The sequence below is a fragment of the Pectinophora gossypiella genome, chromosome 6, assembly GCF_024362695.1.
Source record: "Pectinophora gossypiella chromosome 6, ilPecGoss1.1, whole genome shotgun sequence".
NCBI lineage: Eukaryota > Metazoa > Arthropoda > Insecta > Lepidoptera > Gelechiidae > Pectinophora > Pectinophora gossypiella.
In genome coordinates this window covers 9,078,933-9,104,682 of record NC_065409.1, presented here as the reverse complement: position 1 = coordinate 9,104,682, position 25,750 = coordinate 9,078,933, and the positions used below count along the sequence as shown (strand labels likewise).

Below are 25,750 nucleotides of genomic sequence, written 5' to 3'. Positions count from 1 at the left end.
GGCAACCACTACACTACCAGGAATCAACTATAAAAAACCTTGGATGCGAGACGGTGCACCTTAGTCCTAGTAATCAAGAAATAGAAAGATGAAGAAATACCAACCAAGTTATTTTAAGATAGTTCTAAAGGACTATGATTTGAGGTCGACCTTTACCCAGTGGTACATTGATAGATGGAATCAATTGATTGATAGGCAATTTGATTTCAATAAAAGCAATCTAAAAAGTAGGACAGATATCGTGAACTCTACGTAACTCCGGATTGTGCAACTTTTTTGATTATATTAGTACATCGTACAACAGAATTGGATTCTTCGAGGAAGTAGGTAAAACTTAAAGTAATATAAGCTCACGACTATATTTCCGATTGGGGTAATCAGACCTACAGCAAATTATGAGCTAAGGACTCGCGTAAAACTATAATTCCTTACTTCCATCTATTTTACATAGGAGTTTAAATTTGGTAAAAAATATGGGTTACTTACTATTTAAATAACAACCTACCGAGAAGTAATAAAACAGGAGTAAGCCACAAATAAAATCGATAGACAAATATGAAACAAGAATTGTTTCATAAAATAAATGTTTCATACAAAATACATCAACGTGATCACTCGTAAACCCTATTACGCGCAAACATTATAATTGTTGTTGTTTCGATCCAGAGTTGGAAATTAAACATAATCATATACAGAGTGTCAGTGACAATGTAAAGAAAACTTTGAGGGATGATTCAGACCATGATTCTGAGTTGATATCAAGTGGAATTTTCCGTCGTAGAAGTATGGAACTGAATATAGTTAATTAAAAAAAAAACACTAACATTTTCACAAATTTTCCGACAGGAGATTCCACTTGATATCTATTCAGAATCATGGTCTGAATCATCCCCCTCGGTATTTGTTATGGTGTCACTAACACCCATACGTACTTGTTTGGCTACCTGTACGTATTTGTACGGGGTGTAAGTGTAAGCGTTTCCTAATTGTCCGCTCAAAAAATGAATTGAGAAAAAAAATGTTGTAATTACGAGTAGGTACTAAAAAGTTCGCGAAAATATGAGACCGGTTACGTAATTTGATTACTAGAGTTTACTGAGGAAGGCCGCAAGTTGGGAAAAGTTTGGAATAACAGTAGGTATTGCTAGGTACAGGTAGGTATAGAAGGAGCTCGGTGGCGCAGCGGTTAACGCGCTCGGTCTGCGATTGTTGAAGTAAAGCAACTTTCGCAAAGGCCGGTCATAGGATGGGTGACCACAAAAAAAAAGTTTTCATCTCGAGCTCCTCCAGCCGTTGGTCCCGGCTGCATTAGCAGTCGTTAATAACCATCAATCTGCACTGGGCCCGCGTGATAGTTTAAGGCCCGATCTCCCTATCCATCCATAGGGAAGGCCCGTGCCCCGGCAGTGGGGACGTTAATGGGCTGATGATGATGATGATTGCTAGGTACAGATGGAAAGTGCTAGTTTGTTCTTAGTAGGGATTCTACTACCTACTTACTGATTGAGTATTGCTTTACACAGAATCGGGTAAAGTGGGATAAACTGGGTAAAGTGAAATTCAAAAAAGCACCGAAAGTAAACATAAACATAACATAGAATCACGCCTGTATCCTCGAAGGGGTAGGCTGGGTGTGTAGTTAGTACAGTCATCCACTCCTTGTCAGTCCCACGTAATAGGCGAGCCTATTGCCATTAACCCTACCTACCTACTTTTTAACCTTGTCTTTGTTATTTTGCATGCCGTTTACTTGTAATTAGTCTTTACACTTAGCTTTATATACAGTTGATGTTACCCTAAGAAAATACTGTGTAATATGACTGTGAGTAAACCAATAAATGAATTAAAAATACATACATAAACTCACGCCCGTAATCCCTAATGGGGTGGGTTGAGCCACAAGTAATCAAAGACAACTTGCAGCCACTGTTGATACGATGTCGTAAGCTGGACATGATGAACCTTATGGTGATAAGGGATCAGCCTATCGCCCATAACATTAGTCCATCATGTTAGAGGACACAATCCCTCTGTCGGTTTTTACGACATGCCCGGGAAGACAAGCAGCTGAACGTTTTCTATGTTTTTTATTTGCTCCCAGAACAGCATAGAAGCAAATGAAAATAAGTAAATAAATAACCGGGCACCAATCTTCGAAATCACGTGATATCCATTATTTGTGATCCAAATATGAATTCGAATTCAGTGGCTTAGAGCTCCGATCATTTTTGTTACCGCAAATATATCCTAGAATATTTTGTCTTTTTGCAAATATCCTGCTGACCTTTATTATTGAGGTGACAGAAATGATAGATAGGTGGTGACGTCCGGTCGTCTGAAATTCACCCACAGATAGGTACACATAAGCGTATCCCTCTTTCCAGGCACTGTGTGCATCAAGTACCTATATCTTAACTCCAACCTTCTTCTCTCTTCTTTCTGAGTTAATATCGAGTGGAATACTCCATCACAAAAGTATAGAATTGAAAATAATTTAAAAAGTATAAAAAAAAATCGGGAATTTTGCGACGGAAAATTCCACTTGATATAAACTTAGAATCATGGTCTGAATCATCCCCCTCAGTATTCGTTACGATCACTAACACCCTGAATTGGCAGCTCACCTGTGGTGCGGAGTGGTGTAGTTGTGTATACTGCATGTGCGAGTTCTGGACTCCGGCGCTAGCCGCATGCTGCCCGTGGATCATCGGGATGTCGAACTCTTCGTCGCCAAATGATGGAGTATGAAACGTCTGGAACAATACACATTATTCACGTTTATAACAGTCAAGATGTATGGTTGGTATAGCTTGTCATTCTTCTTTATCTGTCGTGTGGGTTGTGAGGTGGATGACTAACAATATAAACCCTGGTGTCAGGGTTATTATTCAGCCGCCATAGGCCCCTGACGTGGCTCATGTAATAACTACATACTAACTTAAGTAAGTAAATCGTTTTCGGGACCGACTACTTAATGTGCCCTCCGCAACACGGATCATCTTACTTTAAATAGTATAATCGGATGATCAGCCTGTAACCTGACCACCTAGGGTTCAAAAAATGATTTTTGTGATATTTCCCCACCGTTATTCGATGCCATTGGTCGTCCTTGTATGAAATATGAAAAATAAAAATAACATAAAAATGATGATAGACATTGGACCATCATATTCTATTTAGATACGAATACCGAAGGGCGAAAATGTTCTTCTAATTATGGCTGCCCTGTAATGATTACGGACGTAAATTTATTATTATTATTATTTAAGTTATTGAATATTCAAGTAGGTAGGTAGGTTTTCAAGAATTATGATGTGCGACGAATTTTCAGTAATGTATAATTAAGTGAAAATTCATTAGTATATTAGTAACAAGAGCTCAAGAAATACGACATTACCATAACCTCTTTTTATGAAAATCGTATTTGTTACGATTAGTTGCAAATACAAGAAAGTCTGTATGAGAGAATATCACTGTACAAGAAGTCTACTATACAATGTCGATGTAATAAAAAGCTTTCGTCGTAATTATACCATTGTTATTTGCGCTATTGTATTAAACGCTTACGGGTTGGGTGGTGGAACGTTTATTGTCTAAACGCACATAACTAGGAGATAATTAATGTTTATTATTTTTACGATTTGTCTCAATAAAGCTACATTTAAATGTTAATTTGTATGTCTTACATTCCACCCGGAGCTGGAGACTGGTCATAGAATAAGGAATAATACTACGTATAGAATGGCAACTCTCCGTTTCGCACCAGCGTCTGAGTTAAGGTTTACCTCACCCCCTTTCGAGCATAGTTTAGACTTGAGTCGTATGGTGTCAGACGTCACACACACATAGATGCGCGTGTACAAAACGTCAGTGAGTACTGTCTGTGTAAAACGAGGTTGTTTGTATGAAGCGTCCGGGGTGTGATCTGGTGTAGAAGAATAATATTTGATATTGCAATGGAAAATTCCATTTAATAATTCAGAATAATGAGCAGAATCATCCCTCTCAGTATTCGTTACGGTGACACTTACACCCCGTACAAGTATATACAGGTAACCATACAAGTACGTATGGGTGTTGACACCGAAACAAATACTGAAGGGGTTGTTCAGACCATGATTCTGAGTTGATATCAACTGGATTTACCTGTCGGAAAATTTATGAAAATTTTAGTATTTTTTAAATTATTTTCTGTTCCATACTTTTGCGACGGATAATTCCACTCCAAAGTGCAAAATCAAACAGTTGCTATTTAGACGTATTGGTCAAATATGGATTGGTCTCCAACATTATGCAAATGTACTAATATTATGTACATTGATGATATTATTAATAATAGTTTTTTTGTCAGATTTAGACCTGGGTACAATTTTTATCCTATAATAGTCGATCCCCCCTCCCTTCGGTTGATTGAGGGGAGCCCTGTGCCCAGCAGTGGGACGTATAATATAGGCTGTTTATATAATAGTGGATGTTCCAGGCGACGTTCGCCAAAAAAATGCTTTCTGCCATTATATTGTATTTTTGAATAATTAATAATAATAATTTATTGCAAGTCACAGTTTTAGGTGGTATACAGGATATTATGTACCCGAGTAATGAGAAAATAATAAATAAAAGGTAATTATCACGTCAAATCTGGACAGCGCCATCTGTATTGTATTTGGGGAACGTAGCCTGGAGAGACCCTCATTATAGCAGTGAACCAATATGCAAATCTATCCAGTAGTTCTCGAGATTAGCTCAAACATATACAGGATAGCCTCCCTTTTGTCGTAATCATAATACGAAGAGAATCAATGGATTGATGATAATTGAATACCTACCTAATTTAATTATTGTATGAAAATGAGTTGTTTCCAACATAAGTCACGCCGCGGTGGCTATCAAATCAAGATATTAAATAAAAAATACTGTGTAAGTACATTTCGTAGAACAAATTATCCATAAAAATACTCGCGTTATGCGTGGTTTGTCAGAGGAATGTTACTGGCGCGCCATACGAGGCCGCTATTGAATTCATATTGATTTCATTAACTTTACAGATATTTTTTTCAGTTTTACTTTTATTATCGAAATAGATAGATTTTGGGGTAGGATGGTCACTAGACAAAATTAAATACCTTTTTTGTATTTGTGGTACGTATAAATTAGGTTGTGAATGGCCCCGATTCCTGCAGACACCTCTTAAATATATTTTAAGTTATTCCCATCATTTTCCTATCCGCCGAAAAGGATAATTTTAAAATGAATGAATAACCCGGGCGAATAAAATAGCCATCTCGCTGATATGCAACCTGTTTGCCGTGAGCTGTCAACGTAATTCTGTCGGGTTATTGGAAAATATACAATTTTGGGACGGTTGTTTAAATTTCTGCACAAAATTGACGTTTATTTCATAAATTTTATGCCTGTCGATTACCTACCCATCCCTTTCCTTTTCGGTGGATAAGAAAATGACAGGTATAACTTAAAATAAACTTAGATGGTGTGTAATTGAATCAGCACCATTGTCAGGTTATTTCGCAAACTTCTACGACATATTATTATTTATGTCTGACGTCATCATCATCACCATCATCACCAGCCCATTAACGTCCCCACGCTGGGGCACGGGCCTGCCCTATGGATGGATAGGGAGATCGGGCCTTAAACCACCACGCGGGCCCAGTGCGGATTGGTGGTTATTAACGACTGCTAATGCAGCCGGGACCAACGGCTTAACTTGCCTTCCGAAGCACGGAGGAGCTCGACCGAGCGCGTTAACCGCTGCGCCACCGAGCTCCTCAATGTCTGACGTATAAGTATGCAATCGAAGAAGTAGAGTTATAAAAAGCGGATATAAATAAGAATCATCATAAACATAATATAATAAACGCTTTTACTAGAGACTCAAAATTCACCTCATCACATCGCCCTCTGAACTACTTTACGATCTCGATGATTATACATCCCGGGTGAGAGCCCTCAGCGCTTCCTATTTGTCCGGCCAAGTAGTTAATGCCATCTGCGGCAAATCTACAATAAGTGACGTCAAAAAAAAGTTGATTGTGCGCATCTATTACTATTTGAGCCTGTTCTCTATGTGGTGAGCAATAAATAGCTTTGATTTTTAATTGTACATTCGGATAGTATTATTAGTTTAGCTACTTGGCCGGACAATTGGGGACTGAGGGCTCTCATTCAGAAGGTAGACTTGAAGACTATTATGAAACTGAGACAAAATAAAACGAGGTATAATATTCGCTCGAAGTGTATACGAGTGTGTGTGTGTGTGTGTGTGTGTGTGTGTGTGTGACGCAGACGTAATTTTTCATGGTGCTCTACTCTATTAAAAATAAATTAGAAGAAAAATTGTATTGGCAGAAAATGTTGTAATGAGCCTCGAAACAGGGATGCTCCGATGGTTCGCACAAGTAGAGAGAATGAATGAATACTTATGAGAGATGAGAATGAATACTTAAAGGTTGCCTGGAATAGATTGCTACTTAGCAATAATGCCGCCTATTGTACTCTTTCTATTTCTCTTTTGTTTTTTCCTGTATGTGCAATAAAGTATTTGTTATGTTATGTTATGAATGATACTGGTGTAAGGGTAGGGTTAGAAGACGAAGACCTAAGCGTGCATACCACGATCACATCCAAGATGTTGTAAAGACAGGTTAATAGTACTCCAAACCAGCGAGCACGCATGAGGTCTTTGATGAGAGTGGAAGAGGCGAAAGTGATGTGTCAGGACCGTAGTAACGAATCCCTTGGTCTCTGCCTACCCCAACGGGAAATAGGTGTGATCTTAACTATGTATATAGCAAATTGGGAATACTATGGAAGGATAATAAATGTGAATTTGATTGTTTATGGTATGAATGGAGGATGGTTAATGAATGGGACGTAAGGCAGTTTTAAAAAGTAAGAAAGGGAGTCTATGGTGGGATGTCGGTTAGGGTTAGAGGATAAGGGAAGAAGTTTTTTTTTGTTTTGTTAAAATTAATTAAAAAAGAAGGAGTAAAGATATTTAAAATATCCCGTTTTATTTCAATATCCCTCAAGTACCTATGTATGTAAAAAATTGATACCAACCTGATCGTTCATAGCGTACACACTGCCCTTGGTGTCGCGAACTGCTGACAGCGGCGATTCCAGGTTTTCGGGTCGCTGTAACAAAGAAAAATAATACAATTTTAATTATGTAGAACCTTTGAATAGTTTTGCTAAATTATCTCGACAAAATTTGGGACACCTGGGAAGTCTACTCACTGCAACGAGAATGTTTTTACGTTATTGATAATCATCATTGCGGACCCACCATACCAATCCCGTTTTTCATAGAGTCCGCTTACCTAACCTGAAGATTTGACAGGTTCGGTTTTTTACAGAAGCGACTGCCTGTTTGACCTTCCAACCCGCGAAGGGAAAACCAGCCCAATACAGGTTAGGTCATATACCTCCGAAAATGCATTTCTCGGGAATGTGGGTTTCCTCATGGTGTTTTCCCTCACCGCTGAGCACGTGACAAATCATTTGTGATCCAAACATGAATTCGAAAACCATTTTATTTTATTTATCACTGCCTTCGTGGTCTAGTGGTTAGAGCGTTAGGCTCACGATCTGGAGGTCCGGGTGCGATTTTCGATGGGACACTGTCGAAATCACTTTGTAAGACTGTCCTTTGTTTGGTAAGGATTTTACAGGTTTGAATCACCTGATTGTCCGAAAAAGTAAGATGGTTTCGTGTTTCGGAAGGCACGTTAAGACTTTGATCCCGGGTATTAGCAATAAAAACACCTTCGCCAACCCGTAGTGGAGCAGCGTGGTGGAGTATGTTCCATACCCCCTCTGGTTGATTGAGGGGAGGCCTGTGCCCAGCAGTGAGACGTATATAGGCTGTTTATGTTATTTCTACAAACACTAGTAATTGTAAATAGGAATACAAGTATAAAGCAACAAATAAGTATGTGGCAGAGACCGCCCTTAACTTCGTAGCCTCCTCGAACATTTATCTACGGTTGGGTTCCCTTGGGCATTTGTGCCCTGAACTACAAATATCGATTCTAATTCTTAGTCAATTTTGACGTAAATGTATCCTAATAAAATCATTTCTGTAAAAGTGCACCAAGACTACAACTAGGTATCTATAAAAGGCTTTGAAATGGCATTAGCACCGGCGACTCGATTTTTAACTGCCTTCAAAAAAGAAAGAGGTTATTTATCCGGTATGTATGTAATATTGTATAATAATATATTAGTCTATGTGGGTTTCTGATCACGTGTGCCAAATGTCATAGGTGTACGTGAACGTTTCATTGTTGTTAAGTCACCAATAATCATTCTTTAATTAATATATTGCGATAGATATAAATAGCTGCTTATTCGTAAAAAACAGTAATATTACGTGAATGTGAAAATTTTATACATATTCATAATTATATACCTATTAATATATAGTAATAAGTACTTACATTGTATTTAATAATAATTTTGATGTCGAATTAATATTCAATGTGTGTATAAAACGCGGAGGTATCTCGGATCGATAAAATTATCGTCGAAGTAGGCACTCGGGTAGACATGCCGCGGCGGGCCCAACTAAGTATCGACTAAGAAACCTAGTATTAGCTTTATTAAAACTAGCTATAAACATAATCGCGTTGTGAGATCACTTTCTGGTAAACGTTTAATTTGCTGCGATATTGATTTTATTACGACGGAGATGTTTCCTGGCATGCCGGGAACAATTTCACCGATCACAAGTAATTCCTTTATCCGACGATCGATGTACTCAACGGCCTCGTTAACTTCCCGACATGATAGTTAACATCAATTTTATTATACTTTTTATTTTATACAATATAAAATCCCCTCCGGTTTGAGCAAATTGTTGATTACATCTTACTTGAACAGGGTAAATTATTATTCTAAACGCAAGTTAGTTCGATGGAAACTCAATTTATCTGTCCTGAAACTTGCCCTAGTCAATTATATTGTAATGAAATCGCTATTCTTGTTGGTCTGTGTGCTTATCGGTAATTTCAAGGAATTTTTAATTTTATAACTGACGCGCGAGATAAAGACTTGTCGTCATATCTTCAAAATTAAACATGAAACTTCATGGTCAGAGATGAAATATATGTGCAATTTGACAATCCGCAGATGTCGTAATCCGGCAAAGTATGAAAGGAGTCTTCAATTTTATTTATGTTTTACCTAACCATTTTGAACAGTATAATTTCAGTGTGTGTAGTGGGAGTTTAAAAAAAAATAACCGCGGATTTGTACACGAGTTGTGACGGCATATATTATACGGTTTTCAATTAGACAAACATGTCCATGTGTTGTATAGTGAACGAGGCATGGCAACCAAATTTCAGTGCCTCTTTCCAACAGGTGTTTTCGGTAATCTGCCATCTATGTTTATTCACTTAACATGAAAAAAAAATCAACGAATATATTTTGCGAGATTTCATTTAAAAAATCTCGTATTTAAAGGAAATCATGTTTTGGAATTAATAAGATCAAAAATACAATGGAATTCAGCTGCTTCAATAATTATTACCGCTTCGTATTTTTACATGGAATACTTATTATACAAGAACTACTTACATTAAGTATAAGTTCTTAAATTTAAATTAAGTACAATAAATAACTCATACTTTCGGCGTTGCCGTAGTCGGTTAAAATAATTTTAAGCGTAAGTATATCAAGCATACGTGTGCGTGGCAATAAATAGGTACGTATTTCAATAACCAATCGCATTTTAGAAAATGTTCAGCTGTATGTGAACCTCTACGTAACATTTTATTCGCATGTTTAAAATGGAACAATTTCAAAAACTAACTCTATAAATTCGTGCCAGATAAAAGTAATAAAAATAGTATTTATTTCGCGTTATTGCAGTTCGGTGCGCCAATTCTCGATCCAGTTAGTATTTCTTAAGATTGCGATATTGAATGGCATAGAGAGCGGGCCCTGGCATTTCTGTCTCGAAGCATTTGCTTTTGTGCCACTATTTATTACAATTCATGTTTTATGGCCGACGAGAAACGTTCAAATCCAATGTTCTTCCATTCGGGTTTTATTGTCTGTACAATATTAGCTTTTTTATTGGCTCTTCATTCGATTTTAAGGGTTAAAAAACATAAAAAAGTGTTTTGTATCCAAACTGACAATGGGTGGTTTTATTCATTTTATAAGTTTTGAATCGATTCGATATAGGTATCAGTTTCACTCGGGAACATTTTAACAGTTAAGGTGGAAGTTTAATATTGGATTAATGTTCATAAATTTTCTATGTGGCGAAGAAACAATTTAATAAACGTAATGAGAAATATCGTAAATTATTGTTAGGCATTAAATAAACTTTGTTCTGAATACGTAATAGATATAAACCACCGCCCTGGAAAATCTAGGTCGCAACCATATCTTACTAATGCTTTCTCTTAGCCTTATCTGTTAGATGGTACACTGTTTCAAATGTCAAGTCAACCATGAACTAGGTTATCCTTAATGTTAAATTTTATTTGTTCCGTTAAGATCTGTTTGATATTGATTTTCAAGATAGTTTTCTTTATAAGTACTTACATATAGAAATAGGATGTATTTTGACGTAATTATACGGGTATTTCTAGAATTAAAATTAACATCGACATCGTATCAACAGTGGCTGCAAGTTGTCTTTGATTACTTGTGGCTCTGCCCACCCCATTAGGGATTACGGGCGTGAGTTTATGTATGTATGTATGTATGTAAAATTAACATAAATAAATATAATGGGTTTCTAGCGATCGACGGGTTTCTTTTATTACTTTGCTCCACTACGGGTTAGTGGAGCTGTGGAGTAGCATACATACATACATAAACTCACGCCTATTTCCCACCGGGGTAAGCAGAGACTATAGAATTCCATTTGCTTTGATCACTTGTGTTGCTTCCTCCATATTCATCAATCGCTTCATACACGCACACTGGTTCAGAGCTGGTAAACCTATATCAAATAGGACATCATATTTGTATATATTTATTTGAATATATACAACTGTGATGATGATAAGTATCACAATAATGAGCTGAATCATCCCTTCAGTATTCGTTACGATGTCACTTACACCCCGTAGAAGTACAACACATACAAGTACATACAAGTACATATGGGTGTTAGTGACACCGTAACGAATACTGAGGGGAATGATACAGACCATGATTCTGAGTTGATGTCAAGTGGAATTTCCTCTCTTTTTTAACTATTTCCAGTTCCATACTTTTGCCACGGAAAATATCACTTAATATCAACTCACAATTGTGGGCTGAATCACTCCTCAGCCTTCGTTACGGTATCACTTACACCCTGTATATATCTATTAATGTAGTATGTTTAGCTCCATTTAACGAACGAAAAAAAAAAAATACCTGTAGTGGATACTTACGAAAAACTAGAACGTTGTGGTTGCTGAACGAAATAACTTTAAGCGATATAATTGCCATTTTTCATTAAATATTATTTGCAATAATGTAAATAAGTAAGTACATTACTTAAATAATTATTTAAATTTTTATATTAGAAATCGAACCCTGGTTAACGTTAAAACAGTTGATTTCGAAATTATCTTTAAGTACCTACCTATACGATTACGGATGTGTTTTTAGTTTACTAAGAGAGCTAAAGATAACATTAAGGATGTGATAATTGAATGTTATCTCTATTTACAAACAACTAATAAAACTATCAAAATAAGTATTTACGTTATTTCTACTTCTGAACACTATGAATAGGAAGTTTCTCATTGAAATGGAGTCTATAGAAAAAGTATGTATTAAATGTTGTATTCATTTTATATTTCAATAAGTATGTAATTATTGTATATATAAGAGCGCCTAGTGGGCTATCGACCTACTAAGGTCGATTAATTCTTTCAAATGTTTTTTCTCTGAGACGACGCCCTGAGCTGAGGTTCGCGCCCAACTGGGCACCCTCAGGCCTGTTGTCTTAAACGTTGTACCGGGTGAGAGCCTTCAGCGCTTTCCATTTGTCCGAGTAGTTAATGCCATCTGCGGCAAATCTACAATAAGTCACGTCAAAAACAAAAAAAACAATGTGTGTATTATACAAAAATATCTGATTAAATCATCTTATTTGTTTTTTTGTATTAAGTAAAAATGGTAAGTTTAAATGGTAGAGCTCTAGCTTTACACTACAAATTTCATTGATTGTTAAAACTGAACGCAGAAAATTCTTCCGCGCCGAACGCGTTTTCAGTAAGTACTTATTTACAGTTTTATATATGAAAATGTTACTATAGTAACATAATTATACATCAATGATATGAAATTGCAATCATTTTAACAGAACCGATAAGGTCGATTTTGATTTCCTAATTTGAAAATTTAATGACGTTATAAAAAAAAACGGTGCTGTTACTGGACGCTATCATAATTCTTGAATCATGAATATTTTTTCATGTTATTTTCTCTATTAAATGCTCAAAATTTTGTAAAATTAGATTATATTCTTTTCATTACATTCGTTAGCGTAAAGGTACATAAGATAACCAATTAACATTATAGGAAACGAAAAAAAAAATCTCTAAAAAGAAATAAAATCTCTATGACAAACGACAGTGTCCTTCGAGCTTGAAAAGTTTTAAATCTTTGTTCCAAAATGGGATTGATCAACATTGTAATAGTACCTTGAGCCACGAGGCGGACTCATTCCTCTCGGACCGGTTCAGGCAGCACCGGCTGCGTCCCATAGGCTGACTATACACCACCACTCAACTACCACCACCAACGCAACTCAATAACAACCTACCTCTAACCCGATACGGTCCATTTCCCACTGCATCGATACCAAAGATATATTTCTACAGGCCCATTGTACACTAACACACACTATCAACGAGTAAGTGAAAGGACACGCCGATAATTGCTTTCTGTGCTATTCGATTTTGTAACCTGCTCGCCGTTAATATAAATAAAATATTAATATTCGTCAGTCTCAGCAGTTACTCATAATGTCCATTTATTTTATTTATAACCCCATTACTGCAGTGTTTCTAACTACTTTGTATTACTCAGTTAAACAAATGAGATTTATTTTAAGGAACTAAAAGAAAATGATAAGACATGTAATAAATCTGAGTAATTGTCAATTATATCGCGGCATCCACGATACGATACGATATGAACATGTTTTTAGAGCGTGGAAAGTAGAAAGTTTTAAAAAGTAGGTAAGTTAATACAGTATCTATTTGCCTAAATAATTTTAGAAATTTCAATTCAAAACGTTGTCTACATTGATGGTCAGTACCAAAAAATACTTCCGGAATCTCTGTACTTAATTTATTTCGAGACCGTAATTCAAAAATAGAACGAAACGTTTTTAAAACATGAGGGTGAGTGGTTAACCCAGGTTGGTTTAAAGAAATGTTTGTTCCATTTCATATTTTGATTACTGAATGGAAAGATGCATTAAAAATGTAAGTAAGTACGTTAATATTTCGCGAAAAACATCACTACAATTTAAAGTACTTAGTAGAGGAACATAATACAGCAAAGATTCAAATGTCGAGGAAGCATGGCTGCGATGCTCCATTATTATGTAGTTGTGTAGTCTCTAGGACATAATTGCCGGTCAGTGACCCCGTTCCGTTCCTCCCACTAAAATAACTTTAAATCAATTGATGTTATTACAATTGGAACGCAACGTCGTAACTTGTGCTTACTATTTGTGAGGGAGAATCGTATTCAATACAAATAAAAGGGCGCAGGTGGATCGTTTTTTGATACATTTTTTATAAACCGGTAGAGATCATTGTGTTTATTCTTTGGAAGTGTTTTATAAGCTTATTTGTAAGCATCGCTATTTGCCTTTAATTAATCTATTTACTTATAAGAAAATAGTCAATACGTTATTATAACTTGTACTTGTAACGTAGTTGAACGGTGATTAGGTACTATATATGTGGAGTCGAAAAGCAGGAGACATTTAGGGCTAAAGAGTGCTATTAAAAGTACCTACTATTAAAATTCTCAATGGTGTCCCAAGATTCACTACTTGCGGATATTTATTGGTATTATTTTCCTTCGTGGACTCTATAGTATTCTTCTATCGTCGGCTGTGAGGTGGATGAACAACCTCCGCAACCCTGGCGTCAGGGTTACTATTGAGTAGTCTTTCTCTGATATGTTCATGTACTTAATGAATACGCACTTACATCAGTAAGTAGGTCCTTCTTGGACCCTTTCGGACAATTGGGTGATCAGCTTGCAATGTCCTAACCAAACTAGGCATCACAAAGTCATTTTTGTGATATATCCTCACCGGGACTCGAACCCGGAACCTTCGGATAGTGAGCCCAACATCATAAGTCAACCACAGCATCACGAAGGCCTATATAGTGTCAGGACATGAATACATCTATCCCTTGCTGCCGTTTTAAAACCTTTTAGTTACTAAACTTTCAATTTTGGATGCTAATGTAAAAAAAAAAACCGATCTATAGGCAGCACAAATTACATTCTTTGTTCGTTCGTTTTTTCCTCGACGTATCATGAAAAGTACCTGACTGGTGTTTGGAGTACGATGTACGACATACTTAAAACTTCATAAGGTTTCTTTACGGTTCAACGATCTTGTTTTTAGGGCAACTCTTTTTGTATATCTTTCTGAGTTTTATTTTAAGTAAGTAGTTGTTGATATGCATCAAGGCAGTAAAAACCTTATCTCTTTTCCATAACTCAAACTATTCCTCTTTATGTTTTATGATGATATATTCCATATTTATTAGCTCCAACTGTCCTATTGTTCGACAATGGGATGTGCTATTAGGTCAAATAGTACGAATAAAAACCATAGCTATCTACGCTACATATTCAATATAAGTAGACCGTAAGTGATTTTTATATGTTGTTTTCCTTTTTTCACCTTTGAAAATTTTACGTGGACCTTCACAACAATAGCCGTAGAGAAAGTGCATAGTTACTTAACTATTCTGTTTTAGATAGTAAGTAGGCTAATAATGTATTTCAAATATAGGTAGGTACAGTTTCTATAATATATGGAGAGGAATTTTTGATAGTTTCATAATTAAAAAATAAATATTTTATCTCTATATCAATATCTCGCTCCAGTTTGTAGAAGATAACGGTATTTTATCAGCATTTGAATTGTGATATAGCTGCTTCTATATCTAGCTAAATAAACATTTAGATAAATAAATATTTTATTACTATTGACATAACATGGTAGGCACATTTTTATGGAAATCTTAAATACCAACAACATACCTACTTTTAAAAACTTTACTGTTAATTTTAACGTAACTATTTAGGTCGAATAGTAACAGAAGTAATAAAATATTATGAGTACATTTTAAATAGTAAATAAACATGCTATAGTAACTAAAAGGAATGTGAATATATACATACAATTACATGAATCCCAATCGCTAATCAGTGGTTGAGTAGGTATAACTTCAATTTACATATAAGAATCAATACATTATATTTAAAATGTGTTTACATTTCAATCAAATTAATGTGTTATGAAGAAAAATAAATATTTTTGTAACTCTTCATAACTTTAAAGTTATATAAAGTTATACCCGGCTAACATTACATACAAGTAAATGTTACGTACCATTTAAATGTTGACTTAGAAATGTTCCATAAATATCTTCCAAAAGTCCGTAGTAGCTTTAATAAATTCCATACATTAATTAGATGCGTTCCGGTTCCATGTAAGATCTAATTAATCTATCGTGGAAGTAAAAAAAATACAATTACAACTTTAATTGATAGAGCACTTGAGTCATGTCACAGCGGCGGGTACAGATTGTCACGTCCGCGGGTCACAAATTATGCACAATGGAATCGAGTGTTTGTATCACTTTGTGTTTTATTGAAGTTTGTTCGGAAAGGTTTTTATTAGGTGTGGGATGTGGGGGCACGCTAGACGCACGTGCGGACGCGGGAAGACTGCGTGGCGAGGCGATGGCGGCGGGCTTCGGTGGGGCGCTAGTTCCGCCGGCGGCCACGCCGCCGCGCTGCGGCGCTGCCCTCCTGCATTCTTGTTTAGCCGCTCAACATCTCCAAATACATCTACATGTACCCTTTGAACTCATAAGCTTGGTGCACAGCCCCCAGACAACAATGATAGGGAACGTATAAATGTCCAGGCAGGAACAAACGCAGGCATGCTTCCAATTTTCGATTAGATCAAGAGGCGGGTAGCGCTGGAATTGATTCGCAATTGGATTAACGTGGTAAATCTTTAGCAATTAGATGTCTTTAGGGAATAGTAGAGTAATTGGAAAAGAAGTTGAAAGAAAAGTTTACGTTAGATATGGTATTTCGTCTTTGTGCCTGCTTTCATACGCTATTTTTCAGACGGTAAAAAAAGGTAAAGTAATCCATACATTTATAAAACACATGTCAGCTTACTCTTTACTTCTGGATCAGCAGCGTCGTTTATAATCATGATTATGTTTTTAGGGTTCCACACTTCAAAAGGAAAAAGGAACCCTTATAGGATCAATTTGTTGTCTGTCCGTATGTCTGTCAATACCCTTTTTCTCGGGAACGCGTGCAGGTATCAAGTTAAAATTAACATCTAATACTTCTTATGTTTGATCTTTTGAAGCTGTAAAAAAATCGAGCTTCTAAGTCAACGTAATTCATAAATTAGCCTTATTTTCGAATATTTCTTAGGGGAATCAAAACATATGGGGTACCTAAATCCCATAGATCTAGAATCGTCAATCGGAAAGGAAAGTCTTACAGCTCAAGTAAGGTAAAAATCCACACAGTCGTTAATTTGTTTTTCTTTTTTTCGATTACAAACTTATTTGCAGTCGTTAAAGTCGCGACCTATGTCGATTTATGGAGACAACAGTTTTTCAACGGCAAAGTTAGAGCCTCGCTTAGGAATCCTCGGACCGCAAGTCGGACTCACACTTGACCGGTTTTTTTATGGAGGACCAAAAATATTTGAGTAATGCTGTCAGTAGTATATTATTACAGGCTAAAACGATGAATAATTGCTAAAGAGATGATTGCGCAAAAACCTCCCCTCATCGATCGAAAGGGGTGTAGAGTATATTTCACGAGAAATACCCTATCGCAAATAATATATACGATGTATTAACAAAGATGACTATGTGCTTGGAAGATGATAATCATTAGCGTTATCTCCCTAGCATTATATCTCGTTTTTCACAGGGTCCGCTTGCCTAACCTGAAGATTTGACAGGTCCGGTTTTTTACAGAAGCGACTGCTTGTCTGACATTCCAACCCGCGAAGGGAAAACCAGCCCAATACAGGTTAGGTCACATAGCTTCGAAACGGAGTTTTCTCGGGAATGTGGGTTTCCTCACGATGTTTTCTTTCACCGCTGAGCACGTGATAATCATTTACGATCCAAACATGAATTCGGAAACAAATTCGACGATCATTGGTTTAGGCCTGTGCTGGATTCGACCTGCGACCTCGAAGTGAGAGGCAAGCGAAGACAGAGAGGACGGCTTAGAAGATGAAAATAATGATTGAAAAGGGAGATGAAGTAATCTATTCTATTCTATTCTATTCTATTCTATTCTATTCTATTCTATTCTATTCTATTCTATTCTATTCTATTCTATTCTATTCTATTCTATTCTATTCTATTCTATTCTATTCTATTCTATTCTATTCTATTCTATTCTATTCTATTATATTCTATTCTATTCTATTCTATTCTATTCTATTCTATTCTATTCTATTCTATTCTATTCTATTCTATTCTATTCTATTCTATTCTATTCTATTCTATTCTATTCTATTCTATTCTATTCTATTCTATTCTATTCTATTCTATTCTATTCTATTCTATTCTATTCTATTCTATTCTATTCTATTCTATTCTATTCTATTCTATTCTATTCTATTCTATTCTATTCTATTCTATTCTATTCTATTCTATTCTATTCTATTCTATTCTATTCTATTCTATTCTATTCTATTCTATTCTATTCTATTCTATTCTATTCTATTCTATTCTATTCTATTCTATTCTATTCTATTCTATTCTATTCTATTCTATTCTATTCTATTCTATTCTATTCTATTCTATTCTATTCTATTCTATTCTATTCTATTCTATTCTATTCTATTCTATTCTATTCTATTCTATTCTATTCTATTCTATTCTATTCTATTCTATTCTATTCTATTCTATTCTAACAAACAAGCAAAATTATAAAAGTATGTTGACTCGAATTATGGCGTTGGCAGCGACTCCCCGGACGTCGATTCCCGCCACGGCGCGTCTCTTTACGGCGAGTGGCTGCTTTATAGTAGGAGAGCGGACCGTGACATATCTTACGCGACTACCACGATGGGTCACCTAATCCTGGACCGTTTTGTGTAGGAAGCAATCGGATACCACCTTGAGACCTGGCTCATTCGATAACAGTTATCAAGAAATGCAAAATCAAATTCTAATTTTAAAAGGGCAGTCATGTTCTTTTCTAGTTCAATTTACACAACTCCTCATAAACAAAACCCCGTTCTAAAAACTTCCTCTCAAAAATACTTTTTATATTCCCCTCCAAAGGGGTCAACGCAATTCCGAAGGCTGCGAGAGGAAAATATTCAGGAATATGAAAATAACTTTCGTTTAAGGAAAAACTGCAAAAAATCATTTATTTTTTTCAGAAAATAGCATTTTTATATAGTTGCATGTCATTGTGTGTGGGACTAACAAAGATTCTAACTATGCTGAAGTTATGCGACCGATAAACTGCACAGTATGCACATCGTGCCTATTTTATTTCTACATTCTTATCGCAAACCTTGCTTGTTGTTTAACAGAGCTAACGCTTGATGTAGTAAATAGATTCTGGCTGTAGTTTCTGCATAAATTAATAAAAACTGTATCTATACTTCCTATGATTTTTCTTTCTCTAGGCTCAGGGAGTTGATAGTGCCTTCAGCTGGACATGTTGCAGAAGTCGACTAAAGATTACGTCATGTTGTCATGTAATTTTTTATTGTTATTTGACTATCTAGGGACTTGGACAACGGGCTGGGAAGCTGTGAAACCCGTCATCATAAAACCTATCTACCTTTCGACACCAAACGGCTCTGATCACTCCGATAGCGATTAGAGAAAGAAATTAATTATTTATTATGAAAGGATGCCAAACACAATATAAATACAAATTTAAAAAAAAAAACAAAATTAGAAAAACAGTTATGCAGGTTGGAATAATCATATGGTGACGGAGGAGGAAGGTTTTTCTTGCAGCTTCTTTTCCCAGGCTATAAAGGTTGTGAGAAGCTGCAGTAGTGTTAGGCGGATGAGACGTTCGTTATGTCAAAATTGACGATTCAAAGTGTAACTATGTTACCTATTGAATAAAGGTATTTTGAATTTGATGTCCTCACTAAATGGATCTCAATCAGCATGGAACTTTGGATGTGTGCTCTATACAAAGAAATGAAATTGAAATGTCTGTGTGTGCTTTAAAATTCATTCCAATTTCTGCTACTCCGACATTGTCCACCATATTATATTATTCCGTCATGAGTTTTTTTACATGATGCGATATTAAGCCACGATTTCCTTAGTAAACACTACTTGGCCGGACAAACATAGCACTGATGACTCTGACCCGGTAGACAGTTGATGAAGGAGTAACAGCCTCTGATGGAGAAAGCAGCAATTAGTTGCGTATGTTTATATCTCATCGGTACCGATTTTCAGGATAATGTGACGTCGTAAGCTGCGGTTTGTTTAAGGCTATATTTTCCCTTTAATAAGGTAAGATAAGATATTATTTTTCAAATAAAAAATCAGTCAATAAATAAGGTTGTTTTATTATCCTGTAAGTATGTGGGTTTTGTTATTGTTTTCCCGGAATTTCCCGGATCCGAAAGTCACTTGTATGTTCTTGATTAAAAGGTTGTGTGACTCGGGACTGTATTTCATTTGTTTTCATTAGCAACGCACGGAACATTCATTACACACTAAAGAAATAAATAGCTAAGTAAATAAATAAAGTATCACGAATTTAAAAAATATGAATTATTGCGTTGACAGCGACTCCCTGAACGACGATTCCCGCTACGGCGAGTCTCTTTAAGGCGAGTGGCTTGACGTCGCCCTATAACAGCTTTTTAAGTACACAAGTTAAGCTTTCGAAATAATAAGGACTCGAAAAAGAGTTTAATTTTATATATAAGTTACAAAGAAAGCCGATAAAATTGTCTGGAAAACGTTTCTTTTTATTTTAACACGTTCAATGCCACACGGCCCACAGGTGGGCCAAGAGAGAATACTCATTCATCTAACTGTCTTCTAGCAGTTTGACGTGAAATCACTGCATTGTGGCCGGTAAATCGTGTTTAAATCAAAACCCTCTTTTGGTTCACGGGTGACCCCCGCTGACCCATCAGTAAAGTTTGGCTCACCCGTGTCCCCCATTGCTTGAATGAAACAACCAGCGTTTTTGTGTGGCGTTCAACGTGTTAAATATCATAATACGTATATTATAATAATATAATACTATTCCTTCAATTTATCCACTTGAAGAATCACGTCAATTCGTCGCTCCGTATTGCCATGAAAGATGGACAAACAAACAGTCAGACACATACACTTTCCTATTTATAATATTAGTATGGATATAATACGATTTCAAAAGTGTAGTACTACTTAGTTTTGCAGGCCAGTGTAGTTAGTGAATTATTTTGCTTACGGATCAATGAATGTTATAAAAAAGTCGATATTGTTCCTGAAATAAGTATAATATATGAATTGTAAAAGCCATCAAATAAATAAAAAAGTAGTATTAAATAAATTTGTTTTCATTATTTCGGTTAATCCTGCCGCTTGCGAATGTCAGTAAGTTAATCTGTTAATTATTCATAATCAGTGATAATTTTAATTATAACAACTGAATTCTGAATTATGAGAATTATATCTTGTTTTAATTTTTGTTACGTACTTACTGGAGGTATTAAATAACATAGTTGAGTACTTACCTACGGGTTTTTTGGGGTGTTGACGTGATTGGAATGGGTGGGACACAAAATAGGCTATGGAAAACGAAAATGTTTTGGTCGAGATTATAAAAATGTCCAAAATACTAACTTCTTTCTTCTTCTCGCGGTGTTATCCACGTAGACTTCGGTCACATCCCGGACACTTCGTAAAACAACGTCGTTTTACACAAACACTACATTTACACATTGACGTTATCGTACACGTGCAATTGCGTGTGTGACGTTTGAAGGTTGCCAATTACAATACCTAATTTAACCGTCATTACTTTGGTAGGTAGTACTATGAATTAAGATCTTAAAATCATCAGCTAATATTTATTAACCACACAAATCACAAACAAAAAAATACAATGAAGTTTCACAATATAAATTAATAGGCTTTACACTTGACTTGAAAATTGTCTGAACTTATTAATTATTATTAATTGCATTCATTGTTAAGTATATTTTTTTTGACGTGACTTATTGTAGATTTGCCGCAGATGGCATTAACTACTTGGCCGGACAAATGGGGAGCGCTGAAGGCTCTCACCCAGTACAACGTTTAAGACAACAGGCCTGAGGGTGCCCAGTTCACATATACGATCCCGACGACCCGATTACTCTAGCCATAAAGGCAGCCAATCAGCTCGCGACACCAAACACTTCAGGACCGCGATACCGACCCCGCCGGCGCCGGCGTGGTCGCCGATTTCCCATATTCAGCGCTTATCGCTATTGACCCACTAGGGTCGATTAATTCTTTCAAATATTTTTCCTCTCAGACGACGCCCTGAGCCGAGGTTCGCGCCCAACTGGGCACCCTCAGGCCTGTTGTCTTAAACGTTGTACCGGGTGAGAGCCTTCAGCGCTTCCCGTTTGTCCGGCCAAGTAGTTAATGCCATCTGCGGCAAATCTACAATAAGTCACGTCAAAAAAAAAAGCTTCAGTAGTGTACCCGATGTTCGTCACAAGCGTGCTGTCTATTTATTAGGTTAAGATATTTATATTTTTATGAGCCATGTTTGATTTAAATAGATAAAAATAAATAATAACCCAATTTCATCCAAACTGGTCCAGAGATTTAGGCGTGAAAAGGTAACCGACTGATAGATTAATATTATCGCATGTATTCTTTACTTATGTTGTTGCCGTCTTCTCATATTAGTTTTTCGGCCAGAGGTAAACCTACGTACACAAGTTAAGTAAGTACTTAAGTAAAAAAATATGCTGGTTTGTTTAAAGTTCGATATCTTCTATAAGGAATTTCAAATTCACATTAATTTTAAATTAATGCTCAGTTAAAGCTCAATGAACACCACAAGGTTTAATTGAGCAACAAACAAGGTTATAACCCCAGTGGTTCTTCGAAAGCGACAAGCGCGAAAAGAGGGAAAGCATCGACCGCGCCGGCGGGGTCGGTATCGGGGTCCTGAAGCGTCTGTTGTCGCGACGATTGATTTTTCAGTCAATCGAGGAAATAGAATGCGTATAGCTGCGTATCATTCTAGAAATATCGTATTATTTGTGTCATTTTTAACATGATCGACTATTATGAATACTGAACGGAAGATGGGCGATATATGCTGGTATTTCGTCTTATGTTCCGACGCTGTCTACGCACTTCATCAAGTGTGGCTGTAAGTTGACTTAGTGGCTCTGCCCACCCTTATACACAAGGACGAAGCACGAAGGTGCTTGAGTTGTTGCAATCAGTATCATCACCATTATCTTTCTTTCCTTATTAATCCCTATTTGGCGTCGATGCAATTTTCTTATCTGTTTCCATTCCTGATTGTCCAAAAGTAAGACGATCCGTGCTTCGGAAACCACGTTAAGCCGTTGGTCCCGTTTACTATTTACTGATGTAAGTATGTAGTCGTTACATGAGTCATGTCAGGGGCCTTTGGCGGCTCAATAGTAACCCTGACACCAGGGTTGATGAGGATGGTAGTTCACCACACAACCCACACGAGAGAAGAAGACACTGAGACACATTTTCACGACACCACGGTCGCGCCACCTACAGAATGTATGCCGTTGACACCAGTAGACTTAACTGCGCACGCTAACTGCGCAAGTAGACCGAGTAAATGTCAAAGCGCGAGTTGACAAATCTGACAAATGTGTTGCTGTTGCAGTTTCTTGTCATTTCTTCTCCTCAACCTCAACCTCAACTGTAAAAATGTTACATTGACCTTCAACAAGTTTATCCATGATAATTACGTATGAATGATTCTGATTTCTGACAGACGAGTTAAGGTTACTCGTTTACGCATCGACTTGCTCGCGACTTGAATATGATAAGTGCGTCACACAAATGATGTAAACTATCAATTTTCTCATTTCTTACGAAAATACGTACTTATCTGTTTTTTTCTCTTGGCATTCCTATAAGCAATATACAATAATAAGATATTTCCTTTGGAATGCGACATCTTGAAAAATCCCGGATGTCCTGGTAGTCGCGTGTACCAAGGACCTTATTTTATCTCGTGTCGCGTCGCGTCGCGCTTATACAGCGTCCAAAGCATGCTCGGGGTCTTGGAAGGCCACACGGATCCAATTCATCTAAAAACAAATATTGTTTGCAACAAAAGTCAAATAGCAATGTTGCTTGTTTTAGGGGAATTGCTTCAATGTGGCCTTTAAATCCCCCTGGTGTATGAGTTGCGTAAGTGACAGAGATCGGAATATGTGGAGTTAGTCACTTTATGTCAATCATATTATTTTTACCACCGTCACTGTCGATAAGATAGCGTTTACAACTGCACATATTTTGTTGCGCAACTGCGGTGGCGGAACTATGGTGTCTTATGGAGATAGGACCTACTCAAACATCTTTTTAGAAAATCTTTGGACTTCTCTCCCGAAAATCTAAGTCCGGGTTTCGTTCGGACTTCGCTTACCTAATTTGACATGATTGACAGGTCCGGTTTTTACTGAAGCAAAAGCGAGCCACTGTGATGTGATCTTCCAAATGGAAGGGAAAAAGGTTTATGTAAAAAATCTATGTACTTAGTAAATAGTCGCTGGGACCAATGAGTTCACGTGCCTTCCGAAGCACGGAACAGGGTTTGTATGGATAATATAGACGCAACCTCACGACTGTATCCCAATTGAAGTTGTCAGAGTGCATCCATTGCAAGATGAACTAAGTACCCACACCTCACCGAGCTTTCAGTCATCAACGTGATAATTGGTAATCCGTCTATTATAATGTAGTTATAACCTTAAATTCATAGTAAAGCAGCTAAGGAACTAAATATGGTAAAATCAGATTAAACCGGTAATATGACGTCAAGCGACTAAAACGAAATAAAAAAATTAAGAGACAAAGCTTAATGGTTTTTGCTTTTTTTATAATCTAAACTTATCTACAATCCGGCTTAAAACGAGGTGGAAAGAAAGACGAAAAGCTTGAATCTTCTTTTCATTTTTTAGTCTTAACATAAGTAGAAAAAGAAGCGTGTTTATATTTATAGTAAGTATAAGAAAGTGAGGAATGACTTACCTTATACATATTGTAGAGTTTGTAGACTCTATCCTGGTCTTCGGCGCAAGTTTGAATGGCTTCCATTGCGGCACATCGACTTTGGGCACTGTTTCCTCTATAAAACGGTCCATTTACCAAATCCAATTTATTTTTACTGACCTACCCCTATCTGCACAATGATGAATAAGAAACTTTTAAAATAAGTTGATATTCATTAGGTTTTCCCTATAGTTAGAGATTTCCGGAAATTTGGATAAGTCAGTTCAAAGCCGACGGGTAAAAACGCCTTAATCTTACAATTACAATAAAAAAAAAACTTTTAATCCAAGATGTCAGTGAACTATAAAATATATTCAGATATTTTAATTACGTAAAAGATAACAATTAAGTAATAATTAATTATTAATAAGAATGTTAAGTTTACATAATTAATGAACGTAAACTTTTTGCTACGAGCGTAAGGAAAAACAAAGAACTTAATTTGGCAATAAAGTTTAAAAAAGTGAGCGACTTGTTTACTTAAACAGCCGGTGGCAATTACGGGGGATTTATCAATGGCGAGCGCGTGAAAAAAGCGAGGTGTCGTGTCGGGCAGCTGGGCGGCCACGTGGCCGGCGCGCGGGGACACTTGCGAAGCCGCGAGGGAGCTCCTCCGGAAACCGAGGTGTACCGGCGCTCCTCGGGCACAGCGGAGTGTGGCCCGCGCGCGCTGCCCCCGCCCCCGCCGCACCCCGCGCGCCCCGCCGCACCCCGCACACACCCGCACATGCACTCCGCAGCCTTCCAACTTCGTCTCCACCCCGCGTACTATGTTTGCCTTAATCGCGAATTAAGGTCCCAGTAATGTTTTCTGTTAAGCTTAGAGCTTAATTTGACGTCATTCATTACTGCTCCCATTTCTCAACGCCTTGTATTTGGGAAATTGCAGGGGCTCAATTGTATAACCCCAAAACGTGTTGGAAGATTGAAAATTATGAAGTGTAGGCTAAGTATGCTGCTCTGGAACCACTTTATTGTGTTGATTATTTGCACACAGTAAGCTCGACCATTACAGATGGCCATGCGGCTCATCACCAATTTAACCTATTTTGCTCTCCATTGGTATAATAGAATGCTCGGTGATGCGTGGATACTTAGTTCATCTTGCGATGATTTAATTACCTTTGACTAGCTCAAAGGTCGTGAGCTTATATTTATGCAACTTCTTGAAGTCTATTGATATAACACTACTGCCTCTT

General features: G+C 36.8%; 1 protein-coding gene across 5 annotated transcripts in view; it reads right to left on the bottom strand.

Annotated features, from left to right (window-relative positions):
• The window catches only part of LOC126367898 (TOX high mobility group box family member 3-like), a 32,194-nt gene extending 7,583 nt beyond the window's left edge, over positions 1–24,611 (bottom strand). For 4 of the 5 annotated variants that reach the window (XM_050011685.1, XM_050011689.1, XM_050011686.1 and 1 more), the window contains exons 1-3: positions 24,531–24,611; positions 7,081–7,155; positions 2,625–2,753 (exon numbers count right to left, since the gene is read on the bottom strand). In XM_050011685.1, the coding sequence (XP_049867642.1) occupies positions 2,625–2,753; positions 7,081–7,155; positions 24,531–24,596 (270 nt within the window). In that variant the 5' untranslated portion in view covers positions 24,597–24,611. Of the gene's footprint in view, positions 1–2,624; positions 2,754–7,080; positions 7,156–15,631; positions 15,958–24,530 lie in introns of those variants that run through there. The other variant, XM_050011687.1, reaches the window with a different exon arrangement.
• Positions 24,612–25,750: the final 1,139 nt, after the last annotated feature.